The sequence below is a fragment of the Podarcis bocagei genome (assembly GCF_964188305.1).
Source record: "Podarcis bocagei genome assembly, chromosome: 14".
NCBI lineage: Eukaryota > Metazoa > Chordata > Lepidosauria > Squamata > Lacertidae > Podarcis > Podarcis bocagei.
The window spans coordinates 6,396,671-6,417,618 of record NC_138139.1 but is presented as its reverse complement, the minus strand read 5'-3'; the positions used below and the strand labels follow the sequence as shown (position 1 = coordinate 6,417,618).

The window sequence follows — 20,948 nt, the reverse complement described above, 5'->3', positions numbered from 1 at the left end:
ACCGAGGAGGAAAAAGAGGAAACGGGGCCTTACCTGTTAATTGTACCTTTTAGACCAGCTTTTTCCCAACCTGAAGCCCTCCAGAAGTTTTGGACTACAGCTCTCATCAGTTCCAGGGACTCCGGTGGTGCTGTGGTCTAAACCACAGAGCCTAGGGCTTGCTGATCAGAAGGTTGGCAGTTCAAATCCCCGTGATGGGGTGAGCTCCCGTTGCTCGGTCCCTGCTCCTGCCAACCTAGCAGTTCGAAAGCACGTCAAAGTGCAAGTAGATAAATAGGTATTGCTTTGGCAGGAAGGTAAACGGCATTTCTGTGTGCTGCTCTGGTTCGCCAGAAGCAGCTTAGTCATGCTGGCCACATGACCTGGAAGCTGTCTGTGGACAAATGCCGGCTCCCTTGGCCTATAGAGCGAGATGAGTGCCGCAACCCGCAAAGTTGTCCATGACTGGACCTAACGGTCAGGGATCCCTTTACCTTTCTCATCAGTTCCAGCCAGCAGGTTTAGACTGGCAAAACAGAGACTCCATACCTGGGAACAGATCAGACTATTTGAGAAAGCCACATGCAATCTTCTCGTACAAAGTGGATCAAGATGCAACTGGACCTAAAGGGGGATTGTGGGCCTCTCTGATTAGCTGATTGGCTAGACCTGCAAAGGTCCCTGTGCAGCCCTTGACAGCCCTTGACAAGCTGACTAGGTAACCCTTGTGCCTTTGCCTAATTTCAAACTTTGTGGGTCACCTGATGTGATTGACAGATGAGCTGCCCTGGCCGCCTGTCACACTTGGCCCACTGGGATGGGGTGGGGGAGATAAAAGATCCAGCCCACCAGCAAGGCTCAGTTCCCCATCTCTTATCTAGCCTCACATGTTTACCTGAAGGAGGATGCAGATGGGGAGTCTAGAGCAGTGTTTCCCAAACGTTTTTGGGCAACGGCACACCTGCTTACCGGAAAAAAATCTCGCGGCACACCACCATTGAAGCCCCGCCCCGTGACGTCAGCGCGCAGCGTCACGCCGGGAGGGACGCACAAAAGTGAACGTTTTTTCCCTCCCCCTTGCCGGGGTGGGAGGAGGCAGCAGAGCGAGGGCAGCTGAGGCGGCGGCGGCAGCTGAGGCGGCGGCGGCTGCGATAGCGGGCGGAGGAGGAGCCGTCGCCGGGAGTTGCTGCTGCTGCTGTTGCTGCTGCTGCCCGGACATGCCGGCCTCCTCCTCCTCCGCTGTCTCGCGCTCCTCCATTTGCGCGCGCTGCCCCGCCGCTCGGCACGACCACCGCGGAGCCGCCCCCGGCTCGACGCGGATCCTCGCCGCCGCCGCCTCTCGCCGCCGCCTCTCGCCCGCCTCCCTCCCACGGCACACCAGCCGGTGTCTCGCGGCACACTAGTGTGCCGCGGAACACCGGTTGGGAAACACTGGTCTAGAGAAAGAAAGTCAGGCTGGAGATCAGGAAGTGTCTTCCGCTGTTTCATTTCTGTAGCAACACTTGCCCTAGTTTACATAACAAAGGAGATAGTTAATAGACAAGACCAGGGCTATTCAAAATGAAACCATTTTGGTCACTTTAAAGATAAAGGTAAAGAACCCCTGACAGTTAAGTCCAGTCGCGGACGACTCTGGGGTTGCAGTGCTCCTCTCACTTTACAGGACGAGGGAGCCGGCGTTTGTCTGCAGACAGTTTTTCCGAGTCATATGGCCAGCATGACTAAGCCGCTTCTGGTGCAACGGAACACCGAAACCAGAGCAGCTCACGGAAACGCTGTTTGCCTTCCCGCCGGAGTGGTACCTGTTTATCTACTTGCACTTTTTGGCGTGCTTTTGAACTGCTAGGTTGGCAGGAGCTGGGACCGAGCAACGAGAGCTCGCCTCATTGCGGTGATTCAAACTGCCGACCTTCTGATTGGCAAGCCCGAGAGGCTCAGGGTTTAGACCACAGCACCACCAGCCACCAGCTTTTCACTTTAGCCACCAGCTTTTCTTCAGACCCCAGTCTTACATCTAAGAACCTATAAGAGCCTCCTGAGATGACATCCAGGCTAGCTCCTCAAAATGACAAAAATATTGTTCTTGGTTTTTTTCTTGTTTTTTATTTTAATTTTATGGGCCAGATAAAAATTGCTAAGATGTGAAACAGAAGAGTCTGTGCCATTAGTTAGAGCAGGGGTTGTCCACCTGGTCCCTACCGCCCACTAGTGGGTGTTTCAGGATTCTAGGTGGGCGGTAGGGAGTTCTACAGCACAAGCTGAATTCTCCTTCCATCGAGGACTGGTGGGCAAGTAAGGAAATTTTAGCATTAAGAAAGATGCATTAGTGGGCGGTAGGTATAAAAAGGTTGACTACCCCTGAGTTAGAGAAAGGCAGGCCATGAAGGAAGAGCTTACGGTTCAGAAAGGAGGGTTGGAAGAGGCAGCTCAAAGGAGGGAGCTTTGATTTGAGTGGCTGGGGAAACCCAGCCAGATGGGTGGGGTATAAATAACATCATTGCGATTATTATTATTGAAACAACCAGCTGCACCTTAGCCAGCAGGCGCTCCAGGACCAGGACTGGGAAGGACGCTGCCCCTTGAAGCGTTCCTGGCAGCCAGTCTGGACTGGTGATACGGCAGACTCACTGCTGGCTTCTTATAAAAATGAATTGCCTGCTCTTTAAAAAATGTTATTTTGGACACTTATTCTCATGTGGGTAATGATAAAAACCATCTAAAAGACACAGTGTAAAAAGCAATACTGTAGGCAGCAAAACAGCAGATCAAACCCTTTCAGCCCCCAAACCAGCCATTTGCAGTCTAATTAAAACCATCACCAAAATGTTTAGGCAAATGAGAAGCTTAAACTGGTGCCAGAAACTGAGTAACCCGGGTGTCAGGCGTGTCTCCCATGGGAAGGCATTCCACAATGGAATGTTAATATTTAAGAAGTGATAATGTATGAATTAATATCTACCTGCCTGCTGTCTTTCCTTAGCCTAGCCTTTCATTTGCTGAATGCTAAATGTTGGGAGATGGACTAACACTCCTTAATGAAGCTTCTTGTAGCCCATTAGCCTAAAGGAATATTCTCTGGGGCAGGTGATGGTGTGCTGCTTTAGATTTTGTGGCTCAGAGGCTCTCTGTTTTCCTGGAGGAGAGACAAGGATGGTTACAGGTAAAAGGTCCATGGGCTGCATTGTGTGGCTTTGCAGCAGAGTCAGGAAGGGAGCCCTGGCTTCTAACATGGCAGTTGGACCTCTTTTGTGAAAGGAGCATTGCTCTTTTGGACCTGATATTCTCATCTGGGTAGTTTGTTGAGCTTGTTCATTTTTTTCCTGGAGGAAGATCGATGGTTCTTGTACTTGGTTCTACTGCCAGTGTTCCCTAATCTGCCTCTCCTGTTCTCAGAATCTGGAATCCAGTGCCAAAATGGCTCATAGCCGACATTCCAAGTGTGAGACTCATGATGGGCATTTCTATAAAGACATTTCCTTCTGCTGGGTCTGAATGGGACCTGTTCAGGTTCCGTTTGGAGGGATAGCGAATTGTGTCTACTCCCTCGAGAGCAGCGACTTCAAACAGACATTGCTAGCCTCTTGAGATTCAGTAATGGAGTTGAATGTGGGTTTGTGCAATTCTGGGACCTTTTTCAGAGCAGGTGCAGCTGTGGCAAGTGAATTAGCTGATACTGAAGCTTTCGGGTTTTACTGTGTCTGTGCCATATTAGCATAGAGGAAAGAGAATAAGGAAAATAAGCAGAGATATTTCCCTCCTTTTCTTTGAAGTGTTACCATTGAAGTGGCTAGCAAGAAGAAGTTCCTACTTCATGCTAGCCATTAAAAATGGTAACCCTTCTTTGCAAGATTGCTTGCATTTCTGATTCAGAGCTAGAGGCTGTATTTCAACTGGCTGGAGTTGCTAAAGCCGAATGTGTTTTAGAAAGTTGAATCTATGAAGTAAAGGACAAACTGACTCAAGGAAACTATGGATAGTCAAGCTGATTCCAGTAAACTGGGTACTGTGTTGCATACTGCTCCTCTTTGGTGGGGTACAGTAACTGATCAGCAATTCATTTTTTGGATTTTCCTATGGGGCTGTCATGATGAACTTCTGAATTCCAAATTTACAACTAACCTGCTAAGATTTAGTACCCAAGAATCTAGTAGCCATTGGTGGACCTCTTCTCCGGTGTTAATTGGTCTACGCTTTTTTCTAAACAAACAAACAAACAAACAAACAAGAACAACACTCAATCTAAGCTTGTAGCCATCCTTACATCCTGTGGCACAGTGAATTAATTCTAAACTGCAGGAAGAAAATGTTCCTTTGCTTTTTGGAGGCTGTGAGATCTAGGATTGTGAGGCGGTGGTGAAGTTTTCTTGTAAACCAGGCATGTCCAACAGGTAGATCGTGATCTACCGGTAGATAACTAGACGTCTGTGGTAGATCACTGGTAGATCACTGGCTCCCCTGCAAAGAAGCTCAACAACTTTGGCTCCCCTAAAAAAAGCTCAACTTTGACCTGAACCCCCCAAAATAGGGCTTTCCTTCCTAAGAAAAGCTCAACAGCCTTGACCTGAACCCCCAAAAAGGGGGTAGATCACTGCTAGTTTTAAACTCTGTGAGTAGTTTGCAGTCTCTTGGGAGTTGGCCACCCCTGCTGTAAACCAGCGTAGTAATTATATCAGGATTCAATATAAATAACCATTATAAGAATACTGTGGAAATTGTGTGTTGGTGAACTGGCAAGGTTGTTTCCAACCCAATGATTGGTGTAACTGAAAATACAGTTGCTCTATATTCACTAGAATTGGGTTTTTTGCTTTTGTTTCGAGTCCAGCCATGTTTGCATTTTTTTGAAATTCTGGGGGAGCTTTACCACAATGGAGGCTGGACTAGAGAAATCAGCCTGGCTACCTGGGGAAAAGGAAGCAGATGAGATGAGCCAGAAAGAGACCACTTAGTAACCTCAAACAATGAACGAGCTTTGTGCCTGCACATACAGTCTCTTCCCTCCTCAGTGTGCTATGATTAAGCCTGGAAGTCTTTAGTTAAGCATCATTTCCTGCTCATTCCAAACTGGAAAACTATATTAGACTCAGACCAAGCCAAGACCTCAGTCCATGGTTTGAAGTTAGTTTAAGACCCTGGCTTCTTCCAGACATGGCAACCTGTCTCTAGGTTTAGGTTCAGTGGGAATCGATGGTTAATTAAAGACTTCTTGACTTAACACAGCATGACAGGACGGGACAGTGCAAGGATGGGGAGCATATACAAAGGGTGAACCAGATTGCTTGAACTGGGCTAGACAACAGGTTTGAGGGGGAAAGGAACTTAGAAGCAGAATGTCCTGAACCCCAACGTACATGGAGGTAAGTCCCACTGGTGTACACAGTTCCCAAGGGAAATGGTAGAGAGTAGTCAGACAGTCCAAGAGGTCAAAGACCAGGCCAAGTCCAAAGTCAAACAGTTAGGCCAGGCTCCCGCCTCTGCAGCAGATCCAGGGTCAGAAAACCTGCGGTCAGAAAACCTGTGGTCAGTCCCGAAGTCACAGTCCAGTGGAGCTTCTGAAGCAGCCAAGCCGTGGTCTATCAACATGGAAAGCTGAGCAGACACAGATTCTCTGCCTTGCTTCCCTTTTATCCTTCCAATTTTGACACATCTGGGTTTGCTCTAGCTGAGCAACTGTGTCTCTGCACTCGACAAGGCATGTGATCCTCACCTAATCCAGCTGTGTGACCACAAACTTTCTCCCAGACCTACTGATCCCTGTGATCCCCACCTGGTCAACTAGTGAGCTGGGTTGTGTTCCCTTGCCTGCCTCAGTTTCCTAGAGCTCCCTTCCCGCTGTTTTCAGCGCCTCAGAGCCCGCCATGTCTGTGGAGATGGGGCTGTCTCTGGTTTTGCTGATATGTTCCCCCTCTCCTGGCTCCTGTGAACTGTCAGCGGCCCCCACGCCATGTCCTGTGTGTACCTCCTAAGTCCCCAAACTCCCCTTCCCCATCTTCTTCTTGCCTTGGTGTGTACCAGTTGTGGCTACAGCCCTTGCCAGGATCCTGTTCCCCTTCCTCTATGTCCTGCCAGTTCATGTCACAGAAGGAGGCAAGGGCTGAAGACAGGCAGGCTCAAGGGACCACCCAGGTAGAAGTATAGGAAGCAGCCTGACACTGAGTCAGACCACTGGCCCAGATAGTTCAGTGCTGCCTAAGCTAACAAGCTGGGAGTGGCTCCCCAGGCTTTCAGGCAGGATTCTTTCCCCCGGTTCTGCCCAGGAATGTCATGTCAGGGGTTGAACTTGAGACCTTTTGCATGCAAAGCAGATGCTCTACTGCTCAGCTCTGCCCCTTCTCCAAGAGTTGATGACCAGAGTGAAAACAGCAGCAGAAGCTTCTTTGGGAGGGAGCTACTTGAGGCTGCAGCCAGGGAGTCCAGGAAAATTCAAACAATTTAGGCAATGCTGAAGTGTATGTCTTCAGCATGGAGCTCTTTGATCATTGGCCACAGAGCTGATAGTGCGTTTCTTGTTTTGCATTTAGGTTCCCTTTAGGGGTGGGTTGGACTTTACAGTCATTTCGGGATTGCTCTGGAGAAGCTTGAGTGTGGTGCCGGCTGCCTCTCCGGTCTGACCTGCTGCCTGGAAAGACCTGCTTGCATAAGTTGCGAAATATCAGAATGTGATTGAAGTTCATTTGTAGAGAGAACAGATCACATTCCTGGGAGTGCAGTGCAAGCCTCTGTGTGGGAGGAACCTGGGCAGGGCTCAGCAACAAGTACAGGATGTGGCAATTTTCTGTAGGGTTCTTTGGGGTCTGGTACAGGGTGGATTTGACATAAATTGCCTCAGGCTCAGCACTGGCCAGAGTCAAGCTGGAAATTCTACAGAAGACATGTGGTCTCCCAAAGCCCATGAGTTTCTTCTAATGAAACTCTTTATTTTTCCATTTACAGTGGTACCTCCCAAGACGAATGCCTCGCAAGACAAAAAACTCGCTAGACGAAAGGGTTTTTTGTTTTTTGAGCTGCTTCGCAAGACGATTTTCCCTATGGGCTTGCTTCGCAAGTTTGTTTCCTTTTTCTTAACACCGTTAATACAGTTGTGACTTGACTTCGAGGAGCAACTCATAGAACGCGGTGTGGTAGCCTTTTTGAGGTTTTTAAAGACTTTGGTGATTTTTGAAGCTTTTCCAAAACTTTCCCGACACCGTGCTTCGCAAGACGAAAAAAATCGCAAGACAACAAAACTCGCGGAACGAATTAATTTCATCTTGCGAGGCACCACTATAAATGCTGTATAACAATTGACAATAATACTAATAAAAATACACATGGATAGAGTGGTGGAGCAACATGTTGCAGCCCCCGGAGCGGAAAACAGGCGTGGGCGTGGCATGTTGCCCACGGGGGCGTGGCGCGTGGCTGGGATTGCGAGGCATGCAGCGTGTGTCGGGGGGGCAGCTGCGATAGCACCCTTTCCCCAAATGGTGCCCATGGAGGTACGCCCCCGCCCCCCCTTCGTATGCCAGTGCATGGATACAACTGTAAATCACAGGTATATAATGCTAAACTCTCTCATTAATAGACTTGGCAGATCGGCCAGGGAGGGACTGTATAGTGGGATCTGTTAGGTCTTCCTAATAGAAGAACAGTAGAAAAGAACCTGAAAGACACCTCAGCGCTGCTACAAGTGCAACATCTGTTGTTCATTGGGGCTTTGCTGTATCTTCCTTCTAGTAAGTTGGAAGGGAAGTGTTATGTACTGAGTTGAATAGGATCCAAACTGAAGCAGTCTGATTGGTCCTAGAACAATAGGATCCAAATTGCAGCAGTCTGATTAGTCCTAGAACAATAGGATTCAGAATGCAGCAGTCTGATTGGTCCTAGAACAATGCAGCAGTATGATTGGTTGGCAGGAACCACCCAATCCTGCTCCAGATAGAAGTGAATCCACAACCTGATTGGCTTACAGTAGAATTCCGGAATTAGCCAATCATGTGCAGCCCATTGTGTAAATAATGTATATAAAGCAGATACTGTGAGGGGACTTTCATTCATTCCTCCTCACCACTATGAGCTGAATAAAGAGCATGAAATCACTTTGCGACTCTGAGTATATTTCAGGAAGACATTAAACCTTGCCAAACAGGAAGTCTTGCTATATTTAGGGATAGTTAACTGTCCCTAGTGTGTCATTCTGTCTTTCCAGGAGAGGCTGTGAGGAATGGGGTCCTGTATATATGCCAAACCCTCCAATCATTATATCCCAAACTATATCCCAAACCCGCCAACCATTGATTTGGTCCCTTCAGATCCATAGCTAGCTGGTAAGAGGACGATTCTTTCAAGGAAAAGAAGCCACAAGTGGCTATGACTCTATTAAAGGGGGAGGGGTCCTTAACCCTTTCCACACAGCCCATTTTTCTGATGAAAACTGCCCTCCCTGTCCATCTTTCCCCACCCCAAGTGGTAGCAAAGTATTATGGAGAGGCGATTTTGACTGGAAAATCAGACCGCTGAAGTTATTAGCCCCCTGCTCATCTATTTGAAATGACAGCCTCTCACAGCTGCATTGCATGAGGGACACCCCCACCCCCTTGAGAGGCACATCTGCCACGGAACAAACAGTGTTGCTCTGAGTATTGGGCAGCAACTTCATATGCTAGCAATTAATAATTGTTAATAGCCAGTCTCCATTTCTGAAGGGGCCCCTTGTGCGCCTTTTGGTGGGAGCTATTTTGGCAGAAATTCAAATGGATCTTGCCAGGTTCTCTTTTTTTGCCCTTTGATGCTGGAGAAGTGAGCATGAATTGGCCGTCTGCTCGTGTCTTCATTCCGCCTGTACTTACAAACCTAAGTACAGTTCCTCGGTTTCTCTGTCTCCCTCATCCAACAGCTGGGCCTGGAATAAGAGCACCCCCTGCACCCCCCTCCCCATAGTTGCCTGCCAAAGACCGCTTGTTCTGAAGTGTTTCCTGTTTTAAAAGGGAAGGATAAATAAAATAATTTTCAGTCATAGAGGAAATCCAACACTGGTTGGTCGCCACAGGGCCAGAGGAGAGGCGGCCGTGAGGAAACTGGTATGGCCAGGCGGTGGGCTTAGAACGTCGCTTTGGTGGCCTTTTTGAAGTACTGTAAAGAATTCCATTTCCTTCCATTTGGAAGGTGGCATCAAGATATTTGTACTTTTACAGACCAGAAAAAAGAAATGTACAGTGGTACCTCGGGTTAAAAACTTAATTTGTTCTGGAGGTCTGTTCTTAACCTGAAGCACCACTTTAGCTAATGGGGCCTCCTGCTGCACAATTTCTGTTCTCATCCTGAAGCAAAGTTCTTAACCTGAGGTAATGTTTCTGGGTTAGCAGAGTCTGTAACCTGAAGCGTATGTAACCTGAAGCATATGTAACCTGAAGTACAACTGTAGAATAAAACTGCCTCCTGGCGCTTGGTGATGACTCCTGCTGTGTTGGAAGTCTGCAAGTGGAGACAGAGTCTGGGCAGCATGGGCCAAGGCAGGACACACCTGGAGTCTCCAAGGCAAGGTGGTTTGCTTGCCTCAAGCAGAGCTTGCAGAAGCCCCATTAAAAGAGCTGCAAATTGTCCAGTTGTTTCATTTTTATGATGGCCTGAAGGAGGCATCAGAATGTGTCAAGTTGTCTCTGGTAACAGAATCTCCCATGTTCAACAGGCCCAACCTGGGAGCTTATCTGGGGTTCAGGAGGAGCACCCCCTGACCTGCTCTAGCCTCTCAGCGGAAAGAGGCGTCCCAGGCTGCAGTTCCCACCTTCGGCCAGAGCTGTGGTGGTGGTGGGGAACAGTGGCTACAGCCCTGCTTTGGTGGCCACCAAGTCCCAGGTTCAGGTTGTGCAGCAGAGTTGAGCCCTGGAGAGGAAAAAAGGCAGGGCAGGTGCAGATCTGGGGCAGCTGATGTTTCCTTTGGAGCATGGCTTCACCCAGGCTGCTGGCACAGCACCATTCCCCTCACTGCTGCTGCTGCTGCTGCTGCATCCTCAGTGCTGCCTTCTGGCAGCAGTCTGGACACAGCTGTAGGCCAGTTGCAATGGCAGGGATGAATGCAAAGGAGTGGGCCTGGATCTGCCGGGGGGGGCATCAAGGACAGGGGCAGTGGGGCATTCTGCCTGCAGTTGCAAAACTTCTTGGTTCCTTCCCTTCCAGCCAGCTCCATGATTTGTGACAGTCAATCACATAAATGTACCAGCCAAGGGATCTCATTCTGCACCATCCTGTTCCTCACTCTCCTCTGTGGAGCTCTTTCCCCAAATACGTCTCCCCAGAAGTACCGTATGAAGCAGCTGAAACTTTGCCTAAGACGCTCTTTTCCCCCAAGCAGCCTGTTTGTTCTTTGCTTTTGTGACAGCAATGGATTCCCCCCCCCTTTCTAAATCCATTCAGTCAGGTAGAAAAATGTAAGGAAAGAACTGTAACTGCATCTTCCCTCCCTCTTTTTAAGATGTTGGCTGCCTGCAACAGGGCCTCTGAAACATTCGCAGCTGGGTTTCAGTACTTGAGAAAATTGGATTTGAATGCTGATTCTGACACAGCTGATCCCAAGCGAGCAGCTGATAAAACAGATTTTTAAGAGCTACTTAAATGCTCCATCTTGCGCAAGTTTTTTCTACATATAAGCAGTTCCAGGAGCAAACAGTGCAACGCAGTGCAGCCGCTGTGTGATGTTCCTGCAGTTTTCCAGCCAGCAAAGTAGTAACTGGGTTGGCTTGGATCGGCCTGACTGATGTAGTGCCTGGACTGACCTGGGGAGAAAGGAAGTTCTTTCTGTTTGGAAGATGAGCCAGAGACAGTACTTCCTTGCTAGATTCAGGGATTAAAAAATGATACCTTTTGGCCATAATGCAAGTCAGTGCCAGTTACTGGTTATTCAAAGTGTCTCCAGAACTAGTAGAATATATTCTGCAACTCCCTTAGAGTATCAGTCTTTTTAGTTTATTTATGGATTTATATCCACTTTCCTTCAAATATGGTTAATAAAAAAGAATAATTCATATTCTAAATATTAAAATATCCAACTATTGTTGCTCATAATATGAATAAAATGCAAGAGCAGCAGCAGAATCAGTAAAATATACCAGAAGCTGGCAAAACCTCCAGTCACAATAACAGAGAGTGAATACTCTTATGGGCCAATGGGATGCCAGTGGATGCCTTAGAGAGCAGTAGAGAGCAGCTTCCCCTAACCTAGAGCCCTCCAGATGTTTTGGACTGCACTGGTTGGGGTAGATGGGACCATAGTCCAAAATATCTGGAAGGTACCAAATTAGGTAGGCAATGTTAGTATAGCTCCTTAACAAAAAGGTGCCAGGTGGACAGACCAAGGGAGGGAGTGTCATGGCAGGCCTTCTCCAGTTTCCCACCTGGCAGACCTCTAAGCACCTGGAGAAACCTCTGAGGGAAATCTTAATTGCCAATGAGGTTCATGTGGAGAAATGCAGTTGTTTGATCAGAGGGTGATGAGCCTTGGATGTGGCCCTCCAGTCTTCTCTGTCTGGCCCTCAGAGTTCTGCTCCTTGCGTAGGGCTTATCTCTGCATCCTCCTCAAGAGCTTTTGTCTGGATAGAATGTTTCTTCGCACTGTGATTGTGCCTGGTGCTTACCTGGATGGAGGGATGTGGCCGTCCGCATGTGGAAACGCTCTGACTTTTCCTGTAAAGAAATGGGCAATATTGTTGCTGCCCCCGCTTCTGCCTCTAGCCCCACACACCACTGGCATGTCGCTCCTATAAGGTTGCCAATGTGGCCTTTGTGCTGAAAAGGGTCCCCCTGCCCTGCTTTAGATCTTGCTACATCCACCTGTTTTGGATTGTTACTCCTCATTTCCTGAGCGGTGAGAAGTCCAGGGTTTTGTTTTCTTTGGCGCCGAGAGAACAGTGGAAACTGAAGTGTCTTTGTATTATTTACAGCTAGTGAGCTTGCAAAAAGATAGGATTCCCAGAGCCCCCAAGCCTGCGTTAGATTCCCAGAGCCCCTAAGCTTGTGCCGGTTTCTAGTCAGCTCCATCAGAACTCTCTACTCTTTTTAAATTTAAGGTGCAAAACTGGTTCCAGGCCATTACTCTGCCCTCCCCTCTCACCAGCCGGAGGGTGCCACCTTCTCAAACATTTACAAAACCCAGCTGTTGCATCAAATACAATCAGCTTACAAAAAGGCAGCCTGTGACTTCCTTGGCCTGAATTCAGACTTTCCAGGTGAAAGGGTTTTTTTTTTGCTCCGTCAAATTTGGCATAGTATGAAACAGTGGATGTGTTGTCCTGCTAGGCAGAGAACATCAAAAGTGTTTCTTGCCCCCCACTTCCTAAATTGCAGCTGACTGTTTTTAGTGCCAGAAGATCCTGGGAGTTGCATTATTGGCCTCCAAAGTGTTCAGGCGCATTACTGACAGGAGAGGAAGCAATTTGTTCCAACTAACTTATGAGAAATAAGCTGCGGCCTGCCGTTCAGGGGCATGTTGCTGCAATGCCAGATTTAGGGTGGTATGGGCAGCCCCCCCCCCAGTGTGCAAAGCTGTGGGGGGCACAAAATCAAGAAGACCCATAATAGAAAAGATCCATTTGGGGGCACCAAATTTTGGCTTGGCACAGGGCGCCATTACGAAAGACTACCCAAGTCTGCCTCTGGCTGCTGTCCCAGGGATGATATATCTGTTTTGCAAAGTGGACAGGTTTCTGGAATGTCAAAATAATTCCAAGGAAGAGAGAAGCTTTGTTTGGTTGCAAAATCCTGTGCAGAGGCAGTTCTTTTCTTCAGCGAGCCCCAGATTGGTTTTGTGCATTTGAAGAACATTTGCTGCAACCTTAATGGTTTCTGCTTCATTTCTGACAAGACTGGCTGTATTAATAGCTGGAATGTGATACATTATTTGGACCAGATGCCTTTGGGCTTGGAAAAATTCTTTGATCCTGAAGATGTCCCTGGTGAAACAGCTTCTTCCTCCCCACTTTAGGATGTGATTGTTAAGAAAACAGTACGTGAGCCAGTGTAAAATTGAACTGAGTCCAACTACTATTCCTATCTTTTTATTATTTGATGGGACCATACAAAGTGGCTGTGCCTGTTTGTATCTGATTGGAAGAGGTCCATGTCAATAAAACTGCAGCCGTAGATAACTTAAGAACCGTACATTAATCTGCGTTAGGCATGCCCTCAAGATTTACAACACAACACAGTGCAAAATAATTTGGCTACTTTATGCTCTTACCACTCAAAATTGATATTGTTATGCCTCTATTTTATTTGCGAAACTATTTAAAAGGCATCAGCACACTGAACAACGATAAATAAATTTCCCCTCTAAATTAACACATTACTGAAATTTAGGGCAAATTAAAACAGAAGGCCATGTTTTTAAAAAGGAAAATTCCACAGCCATTGGATGAAAAGCTCAAGCTCCTAATTCAGTTTCCAGCGTTTAAAATATATTTGATACAGATGCCAATGCTTGTGCGCCTGTGTTGTGTGTAATAAAAGAAGGTTGGAGGTGGGAAAAACAACTCCCAAACAGATTCAAAATCTCCCTATAATGTCTCACTGGCCAGATTCCAGAAGATGATTATTTCTATTGCAATAAAAGCCATTGCTAGCACCTTAAAGAATAACAGATTCATGACACAATCATATTCACAGTCTCATAGAATTGTAGGGTTGGAAGGGACCATGAGGGTCAACTAGTCCAACAAGGCAGGAATCTTTTGCCCAACGTGGGCATGTTTACTTAAGTCTTATGCTCAGGTGAGTGTGAATTGAGTCGCAACCTTACTCTATAGCATTGACTTTCATAGGAGGAGCTCACTTTGATCTGTAGCATTAATTACCGTATTTTTCGCTCCATTGGACGCACCGGACCATAGGAGGGGGAGAACAGGGAAATTTTTTTTTCTTGTTCTCCCCCTCTAAAACAAGGTGCATTCAAGGTACATTCACCAGAGCTTGTGGGGCTGGCGGTGGGGGGAAGCGCTGCTTTCCCCCACCACCAGCCTCAAAGATCCCTGAAGCCTTTGGAGCGCAGCGCCCCGCTGCCCTGCAGAAGTTTGCGCGCAGCCGTCCCCAAGCTAGAGCAGCGAGACGGAGCCCTCCGTCTCGCTGTTCTGGCTTGGGAACAGCTTTGCTAGCTTCTGCAGGACAGCGGGGTGAAGGCACCCCGCTGCCCTACAGAGGTTTGGGCGCAGCCGTCCCCAAGCTAGAGCAGCAAGATGGAGCGCTCCGCAGTGCTCCGTCTTCCTGTTCTGGCTTTGGGCTTAGCGGCGCAGCCTGCATTCGCTCTATAGGACGCACACACATTTCCCCTTAATTTTTGGAGGGGGAAATGTGCGTCCTAAAGAACGAAAAATATGGTAGATGCTGAAGGTTCAGGATGGGTGTTGCTTTAAAATGTTAGAAATGGAGAAATCTCTTTATTCTGGCCTTACTGGCTGTTGCTTTAATAGTATTATGATGTCAGCCCCCCATACCCAGCCAATATAAATTATACATTGTTTCTTTTTTCCAATCTTGCTTCAAAATCTGTCAAAATGGACAGAACATTTTGTGGATATCCAAGGGTGCTGGATCTGTCTGACTGCGATTAGATTGGAGGCACCGTTTCCGGTGTTGTCTTCTCTCATAATACCTGGAAGTTGGAGATCTTGTGGGAGATGTGATTGTGCAGAACAAACAAAGGGAAGCTGGAAGTGTGGGGAAGTTCTGGGGAACTGAGAAATGGAGGCTGGGAGCAGCAAATGTCATTTCCTGCAGTTGTTCGTTGTCCACCTGTGTTTTCCTGTGCATTTTTGAGTTTTTACTCTTCATTCTGCAGCTGGGACAGGGCATGATGCTGTAGCTTGGCGTGTTCTGCTCTGAGCATGGCCACATGGTCTTCTCAGTGACGACTGTTGGGAAGCAGCAGCTGTGCCCTGGTTCCTCACCCTTCTGAAGCCTGATATGGGCAAAACGTTGAGTTGCCCTTTGGCAACTCTTGCCCCAAGGTGGTCTTTGATCAAGTGCCAAGAAGTGAGGCATGCATGGTGCTACAGAAGCACATTGGTCACAGGAAGGGCCTTTTACCATTTTGTGCCACACGTAGTTGCTACAGCTTTACTTTCATAGCCAGCTGACACTCCTGTCTGGCTTGGGATGCGGCATTAGGAGGTCACCAACTAGAAGAAGCGGAACAGCCAACTTTTGTTCATGGCGCTCTAGAATGTGTTCATGGCAAAATGGAATAAGGCTGTAAGTGCACATCCAGCAGGAAGTGGGATCCTTCTTTTGGACTTGTATTGCTTGAGAAGTGCAGCAGGTTTGCATGTGTAAATGGTTAAACTTTTCATCATACATGAAGTTGATGGGCTAAAGCTAGGTTGGTGAAGGCAGCATTACCTGACTTAGGGAAGGAGCTTTCAGCTTGGAAACATGAGTGGACTCTCTGTGTGGTTTGGTTTGGGCTTGCTTCTTCATGAAGAGGGGAGGAAGTGGGGCATTTGGAAGCTGGGAAGAGGATCTGGGCCTAGGGCATCTGAGGGGACTTTCTCTCTCAACATGTTCCCTCCACAGACTGAGAGTCCACCTGGGGAAGCCCTTCTCAGGTTAGGCCAGTGGCCTTTGCACTCATGGTATTGTCCAGGAGTGGCTAACCCACAGTTTGGAAACCTGATCCAGCCCCATTTATTCTGGCCCACCAAGACTCTATTAATTTTGGCAGCACTGGCAAAGAATAATGTAGTAGTAGTAGTAGTAGTAGTAGTAGTAGTAGTAGTAATGGCATCACAGTGAGGTAGGCAAATGCTAGTGCCCTGATGACGCAGAGTGAAAATTGCTTCCTCCTGGGTCCTTGGATTGATTATTTGCTGAGCAGAGAAGGGGTCCACCACTCAGCTGACATGCATGGATCACAAAGTATGCATTAGAATTCCTGAGATGAGGAAGCTGTGTGTGCCTTTAAGAGTTTGTGAGAGAGGCTGTGGGGTGGTTATACCCACTGCCAGCATCCAGCCCTTGGAGGTTTAGCCAAGGGTGAAGGCAGCACTCAGGCCAATGATGGTTGGGCAGTCCTCGTGTTTCCCTTTGGAACTCCCTGCTTGAGGAGATCAGCCAGCCTTGTTCTTCTCACTTCCCACTCCAGCCCATTTCTGTTCAAGGACTGAACTTCCTTTTACTGAACTGTATGTGGTGGATGCATTTTGGATTTTCCTCTGCAGATGCCCAATTGTCTTGGATCAACCCCATATGTCAGTGAAGAAAATGATGGTATGATGAAGATGAAAGTGGCTCATTTCCTCTACTCACATATCTGTTTCTTTCCTCTTTGCAGTGCTTAAACCCATGTGAAGAATGGAGTCCTATGTGGGCAGCTTCAGGCACATGCAGCAGCAGCAGCAGCAGCAGCAGGACTGTGGGATCCACTTCAAGCTTGCAAGCAATGTGCCTCCAAAGGCAAAGAGTGCACTGAATGCAAAGGATGGGTCCTATGGAGTCAGCATCCGGGTCCAAGGGATTGACGGGCATCCATACATTGTGCTCAACAATGCAGAGGGATGTTTGCCTGACAGTCACGTAGCACCTGCAAATGGTCCACAGGTTGCAACCGAGACACTTGATAGGTCAGTGCTGGACTCCAGTTCTGCTCCTGAACTGGGGAAGAAAACTGGCGAAGAAAGACAGTGTTTGGGAACTTACAGCACATTGCCAAATAAGTTTAAAAGCCTGCAGGCCAGTGTGGATGAGGGAGAGAGCAGCACCTTGCATTTCAAGGCTGGGTTTGCCCAGTCGTCCAGTCTGTTGAACTTCCAGAGGCATCCTGAGCTTCTGCAGCCCTATGATCCTGAAAAGAACGTCCTGAATTTGGAAGGCTTTGAGGCTCCCCCATCCAGTAAATCCAAATCTCTTGCAGATGAAGAGAAACCAGACAGCAAACATTGGAGCTCACCATTGAAGGTTGCTTCATTAGATAAAATGACCCTCCAGTGTGTAGAACTGGCCAAGCCCAAACCAAAAACTGTGAATTTGACCATGCCTGCAGTAGGGGCAGACCAAAGCAAGCAGGAATTGGAATGCCCCAGTGTTGTTGACACTCCTAATGGAATGCATGGATCACGTTCTTCTAGTGATGGATCTCCATCTGCTATAAGTCCACCCACCTATCAGGAAACAAGGAAATGCAGACCTGATCTCCTTCCTTTCCGCAGGCAAGATTCAGCAGGATCAGTCCTGAATGGCTCACGGCGGTCGTCGTCATCATCAACTACCCCAACTTCTGTTGCTTCCCTGTACAAGTTCTTCCTTGATGACCAAGAGTATGCCATCTATGCTGACAATGTTAACAGGCATGAAAACAGAAGGTATATCCCATTTTTGCCTGGGACTGGTCGCGATATTGACACTGGTTCAATTCCTGCAGTTGATCAGCTCATTGAAAAGTTTGACCGGAAGATGGGTCCTCAGAGAAGAGGCAGGCTGGGAATCAGGAGCAGGATTCACCCAGATGACCGTAAGCGGTCAAGGAGCGTCGACAGTGCCCTTCCCTGCGGGCTCAAGGTGAATTCCAGTTGTTCAGATGAATTTAGTCAAAGTTCGGCAACGTCATCCAAGCATTTACTACAGCCCTCTAAGGTTTGCCTTCAGAAGGTGTGGTGTTCAGATCAGAAGTCAGTGTCTTTTGGGGATCAGGTTTCTCCTCGGTCTGTGGGCAAACTCCAGGCAGCAGCAACAGCAGCAAGAGATTCTCCCAGCAAGCATTTCAACTCTTTGCAATATCACAAGCAAAGTAAAATAGTCAGCGAGAGTTCGGCTTATAAATCATCCACACTTCCAGGCCAGACCAAGAAAAGTGAAAATAAAATGGTGACTTCCACTCTCTTGTTACCAAACCGTATTGCGACTCCGAAACTGCCTGTGAAAACATTTGCTTCTGCTTCAGCTACTCAGGTATGTTTGCCAGAGTGTGATCTGTTGACATGATCCAGTGACAGGATGCTGTGCTACAGAGATGCAATTTTGAACATATGTATGAAAGAGCTGGTTATCCCTGCACCTTGTGGCCTCAGCCACTCGGAGGCGAGATTGTTGAATGGAAAACTTAGAGAGACAGAAAGGGGGAGTTCAGCTAAGCAGCTTCCATGCTCTGGGGAGGTAGTGCGGGGTGGTGATGGCAAGTTAAGACATATTTAGGAATAATTCACATTTTTGGATTTTGAGCCATTACCTTTTTGAAGGCAAAGTATCAAATAAACAGAGCTCTCCGGACACAGAAGTCCATTTCCCCTCCTGACTTTGGCATCAAGGCAGTCATCTGCAAATCCTCTTCTCTGCAACTTTGCAAATATTTCTGCCGCACACCTCTCAGACCATCCTATAGCACTGTTTTGGGCTCACCCTGCTTGTGGCACAGAGGCTGTTCTGTCTGAAGCCGAAGGCTTTCCTTGCAAGGGATATGACTGATACCTGGCTTTGTCTTTCCAGGTCACTCCTGATCTGCTGAAGGGCCAACAGGAACTTGCACAGCAAAGCAACGAGGAAACAGCTAAGCAGATTCTCTACAACTATCTCAAGGAAGGGTTAGTGGGCTTGCACAAACTTGTAGCTTGTGGAAATGGCATTATGTTGAGGACTTGAGCAGATGAATATTTGATATTTGGGACTGATATGGTCGCTGTCTCCAATTAATACATTACACCCCCCTCCCGATTTTCAGTCCTTAAAGCAACCTTGAGGTCTAGGTAGGCATCTCTGATTTACTACCAGGAGGTACAATTCCACTCTGATCTTAACCTACTAACATCTGTGGCTGAGTGTCTTTTCATAAGATGGTCACTGTAGGAATTGGGGGCTTTCAGGTGACTGTGAGACATCTCAGTCATTGCCTTGCTGGCTGACGTTTGTTCATGTTTCAGAAGCAGCGAAAATGATGATGCAACGAAGAGGAAAGTCAACTTGGTATTTGAGAAAATCCAGACTCTAAAGTCCAGAGCAGCAGGGAACTCACAGGTAAAGTACACAAGGAAAACAAGGTTGTCTCTCTCTTCAACTTTCTTGTGTTTATCCACATCCCTCACCTTGTTGTGTGAAGAAAAAAGATTAGGGCTCCTCTTGGCAACCCTGAGGCTTCAGCACCCACTCTGATTTGCTTCCAGTCTTTATTCTGATTTGTTTACAGGGCAGTTAGATGGCAATGAGTGTTCATCCTGCAGTCATCCTGATTTACTTGCAGGATGTTTGCATGCCTTTCCCTTAAATATCTCTTCATGTTTCCATGCATTTTCCTGTCACTTTCAAACTACAAAGTCCATTTCTTTTTTTAAAAGTGGATTTTTCATGCTAGGGTGACAGAGCAATTTAATCTACTTTAATTGAGCAAATCTAAAGTTCTGGAATGTGCATCCATCCTGCAAAAGCGTGACAGTCTGAATTCCTCCTCACTCTATAAGATTTAGTAACTTGGCAGGGATTCTGCTATTTGGATCTCTGTCCTTTTTCAGCATGTAAACTCCAGAGAATAATGAAGCTTCAGACCATGCCAAGCTCCATAAGTGTGTTGGCGCACTGTTAAGCTGGCAAGCTGTGCTTTGTAACTGTTACACACACTTTTTATGCCTGTTCTTTGTTTTATGTAGATATCAATGGTTAGCTGAGCACTATCAGGTTCAAATGTTAGTTTCAAATTTAGGCTGAACTCCATTGAAGTAAAAACATGATCCAATGGTCCATTCACATGTGATCCTGCCTTATGTTAAGTATGATATTAATACAGGAAATCCTTCTGCTAATTGGTACTCAGCGTTGAAGATGAAAAGGGATGCTGTGAGGTGAAACGGGGGAGGGGTGATGTTATGTATTCAGTGGTCTATGTTCACCTGAGCTCGAGTCTGGACTAAGGATCCTGAGCCCCTGCGTTCTGATTCGATACACGCTATCCAATCACGTAGCATTAGGGTTTGGGCTACTGGCATTGGCTCTTAAGCTCTGAGTTACGATTCGCTGCTTGCGGGGCTTAGACAGCCAATCACGTTGAGAGTGGGTGTGGCTCAGGCCTCCAGAAATATGGTTGCTTTGCCCTTCTTATGTCCCTGATCCTTTTGAGCTGAACTTCAGCCTCAGTCATGACTGAACCCACCTACACTTCATGGGAAGCCCCTCCCTTTGACCATTAGGACTAGGGCTGGGCCTACGTGGGGTCCTTGAGATGTTGCTCAGTGAGACCCCCTGAGTTTAGCTCTTGCAACGGATTCAGAACCTGGATGGAAAATGAGTGAAATCTGCTGGTGAAAACAAAAGCAAAACCGAATGGACAATTTTGTTTCAGGCCTAGTTTAAGAGGGTCGGCTTCGGCCTGAGGGGGTCCCTTGGCAAAGGGGCTCCTTGTTTGCTTATTCACTTGTTTAATTTATATACCACCTTTTCCTCCAAGTAGTTCAAGGTGATTTACATGGTTCTTGCCCTCCCTGTTTTGTCCTCACAACAACCCTGTGAGGTAGATTAGGCTGAGAAATGGTGACTGGCTCAAGGTCACTCAGCTTCATGGTTGAGTCAGGATTTGAACCCGGATCTCCCAGGTTGTAGCCCAGTGCTCTAACCATTACACCACACTGGCTCTGAGTTGGACCCAGTGGGCTTACCTAGGAATGGTGGGTAGCACCAATGTGAGTGGTCCTTCTCTGTGGTGCACACAAAGGACAGGACTCCCTGGTGACACGTGTTCCGCCCCCCCCCTACAATACATTATTTAGATATAGTACAGTGATGCTCCTTCAGGGACAGTGTGGGATAATCAGACCTGCTCTAAACTGAGGCATTGGCTTTGGATGGCTCTTTTAGAACAAAACAATCTATAGATTTTTCAGAGCAAGCATGTGTTCTTTGACTGTAGGCCTCTGATACGTCTGCTTCAGTCAAGGCGTTGATGGAACAGACAAAGGAGCTGGAAAAGGAGGTTTCTGATCTACAGAGGAGGCTGGATTTGGAAGTCAAGGTAGGTTCCCATCCACCCTGTT

The 20,948-nt window shown here is 47.5% G+C and overlaps 1 protein-coding gene and 1 long non-coding RNA gene across 3 annotated transcripts in view; one reads left to right on the top strand and one right to left on the bottom strand.

Moving 5' to 3' along the window:
- Nucleotides 1–20,948, top strand: part of CGNL1 (cingulin like 1) — an 81,473-nt gene that overhangs the window by 19,249 nt on the left and 41,276 nt on the right. For both annotated transcript variants that reach the window (XM_081170515.1, XM_081170516.1), the window contains 4 exons: nt 16,274–17,886; nt 18,421–18,515; nt 18,852–18,945; nt 20,825–20,926. In XM_081170515.1, the coding sequence (XP_081026641.1) occupies nt 16,294–17,886; nt 18,421–18,515; nt 18,852–18,945; nt 20,825–20,926 (1,884 nt within the window). In that variant the 5' untranslated portion in view covers nt 16,274–16,293. The remainder of the gene's footprint in view (nt 1–16,273; nt 17,887–18,420; nt 18,516–18,851; nt 18,946–20,824; nt 20,927–20,948) is intronic.
- LOC308573610 lies at nt 430–5,698 on the bottom strand. Its single transcript, XR_014002139.1, has 3 exons — nt 5,331–5,698; nt 4,099–4,176; nt 430–528 (listed from the first exon to the last, which is right to left on the bottom strand). It is a non-coding gene; the product is annotated as an uncharacterized lncRNA (long non-coding RNA).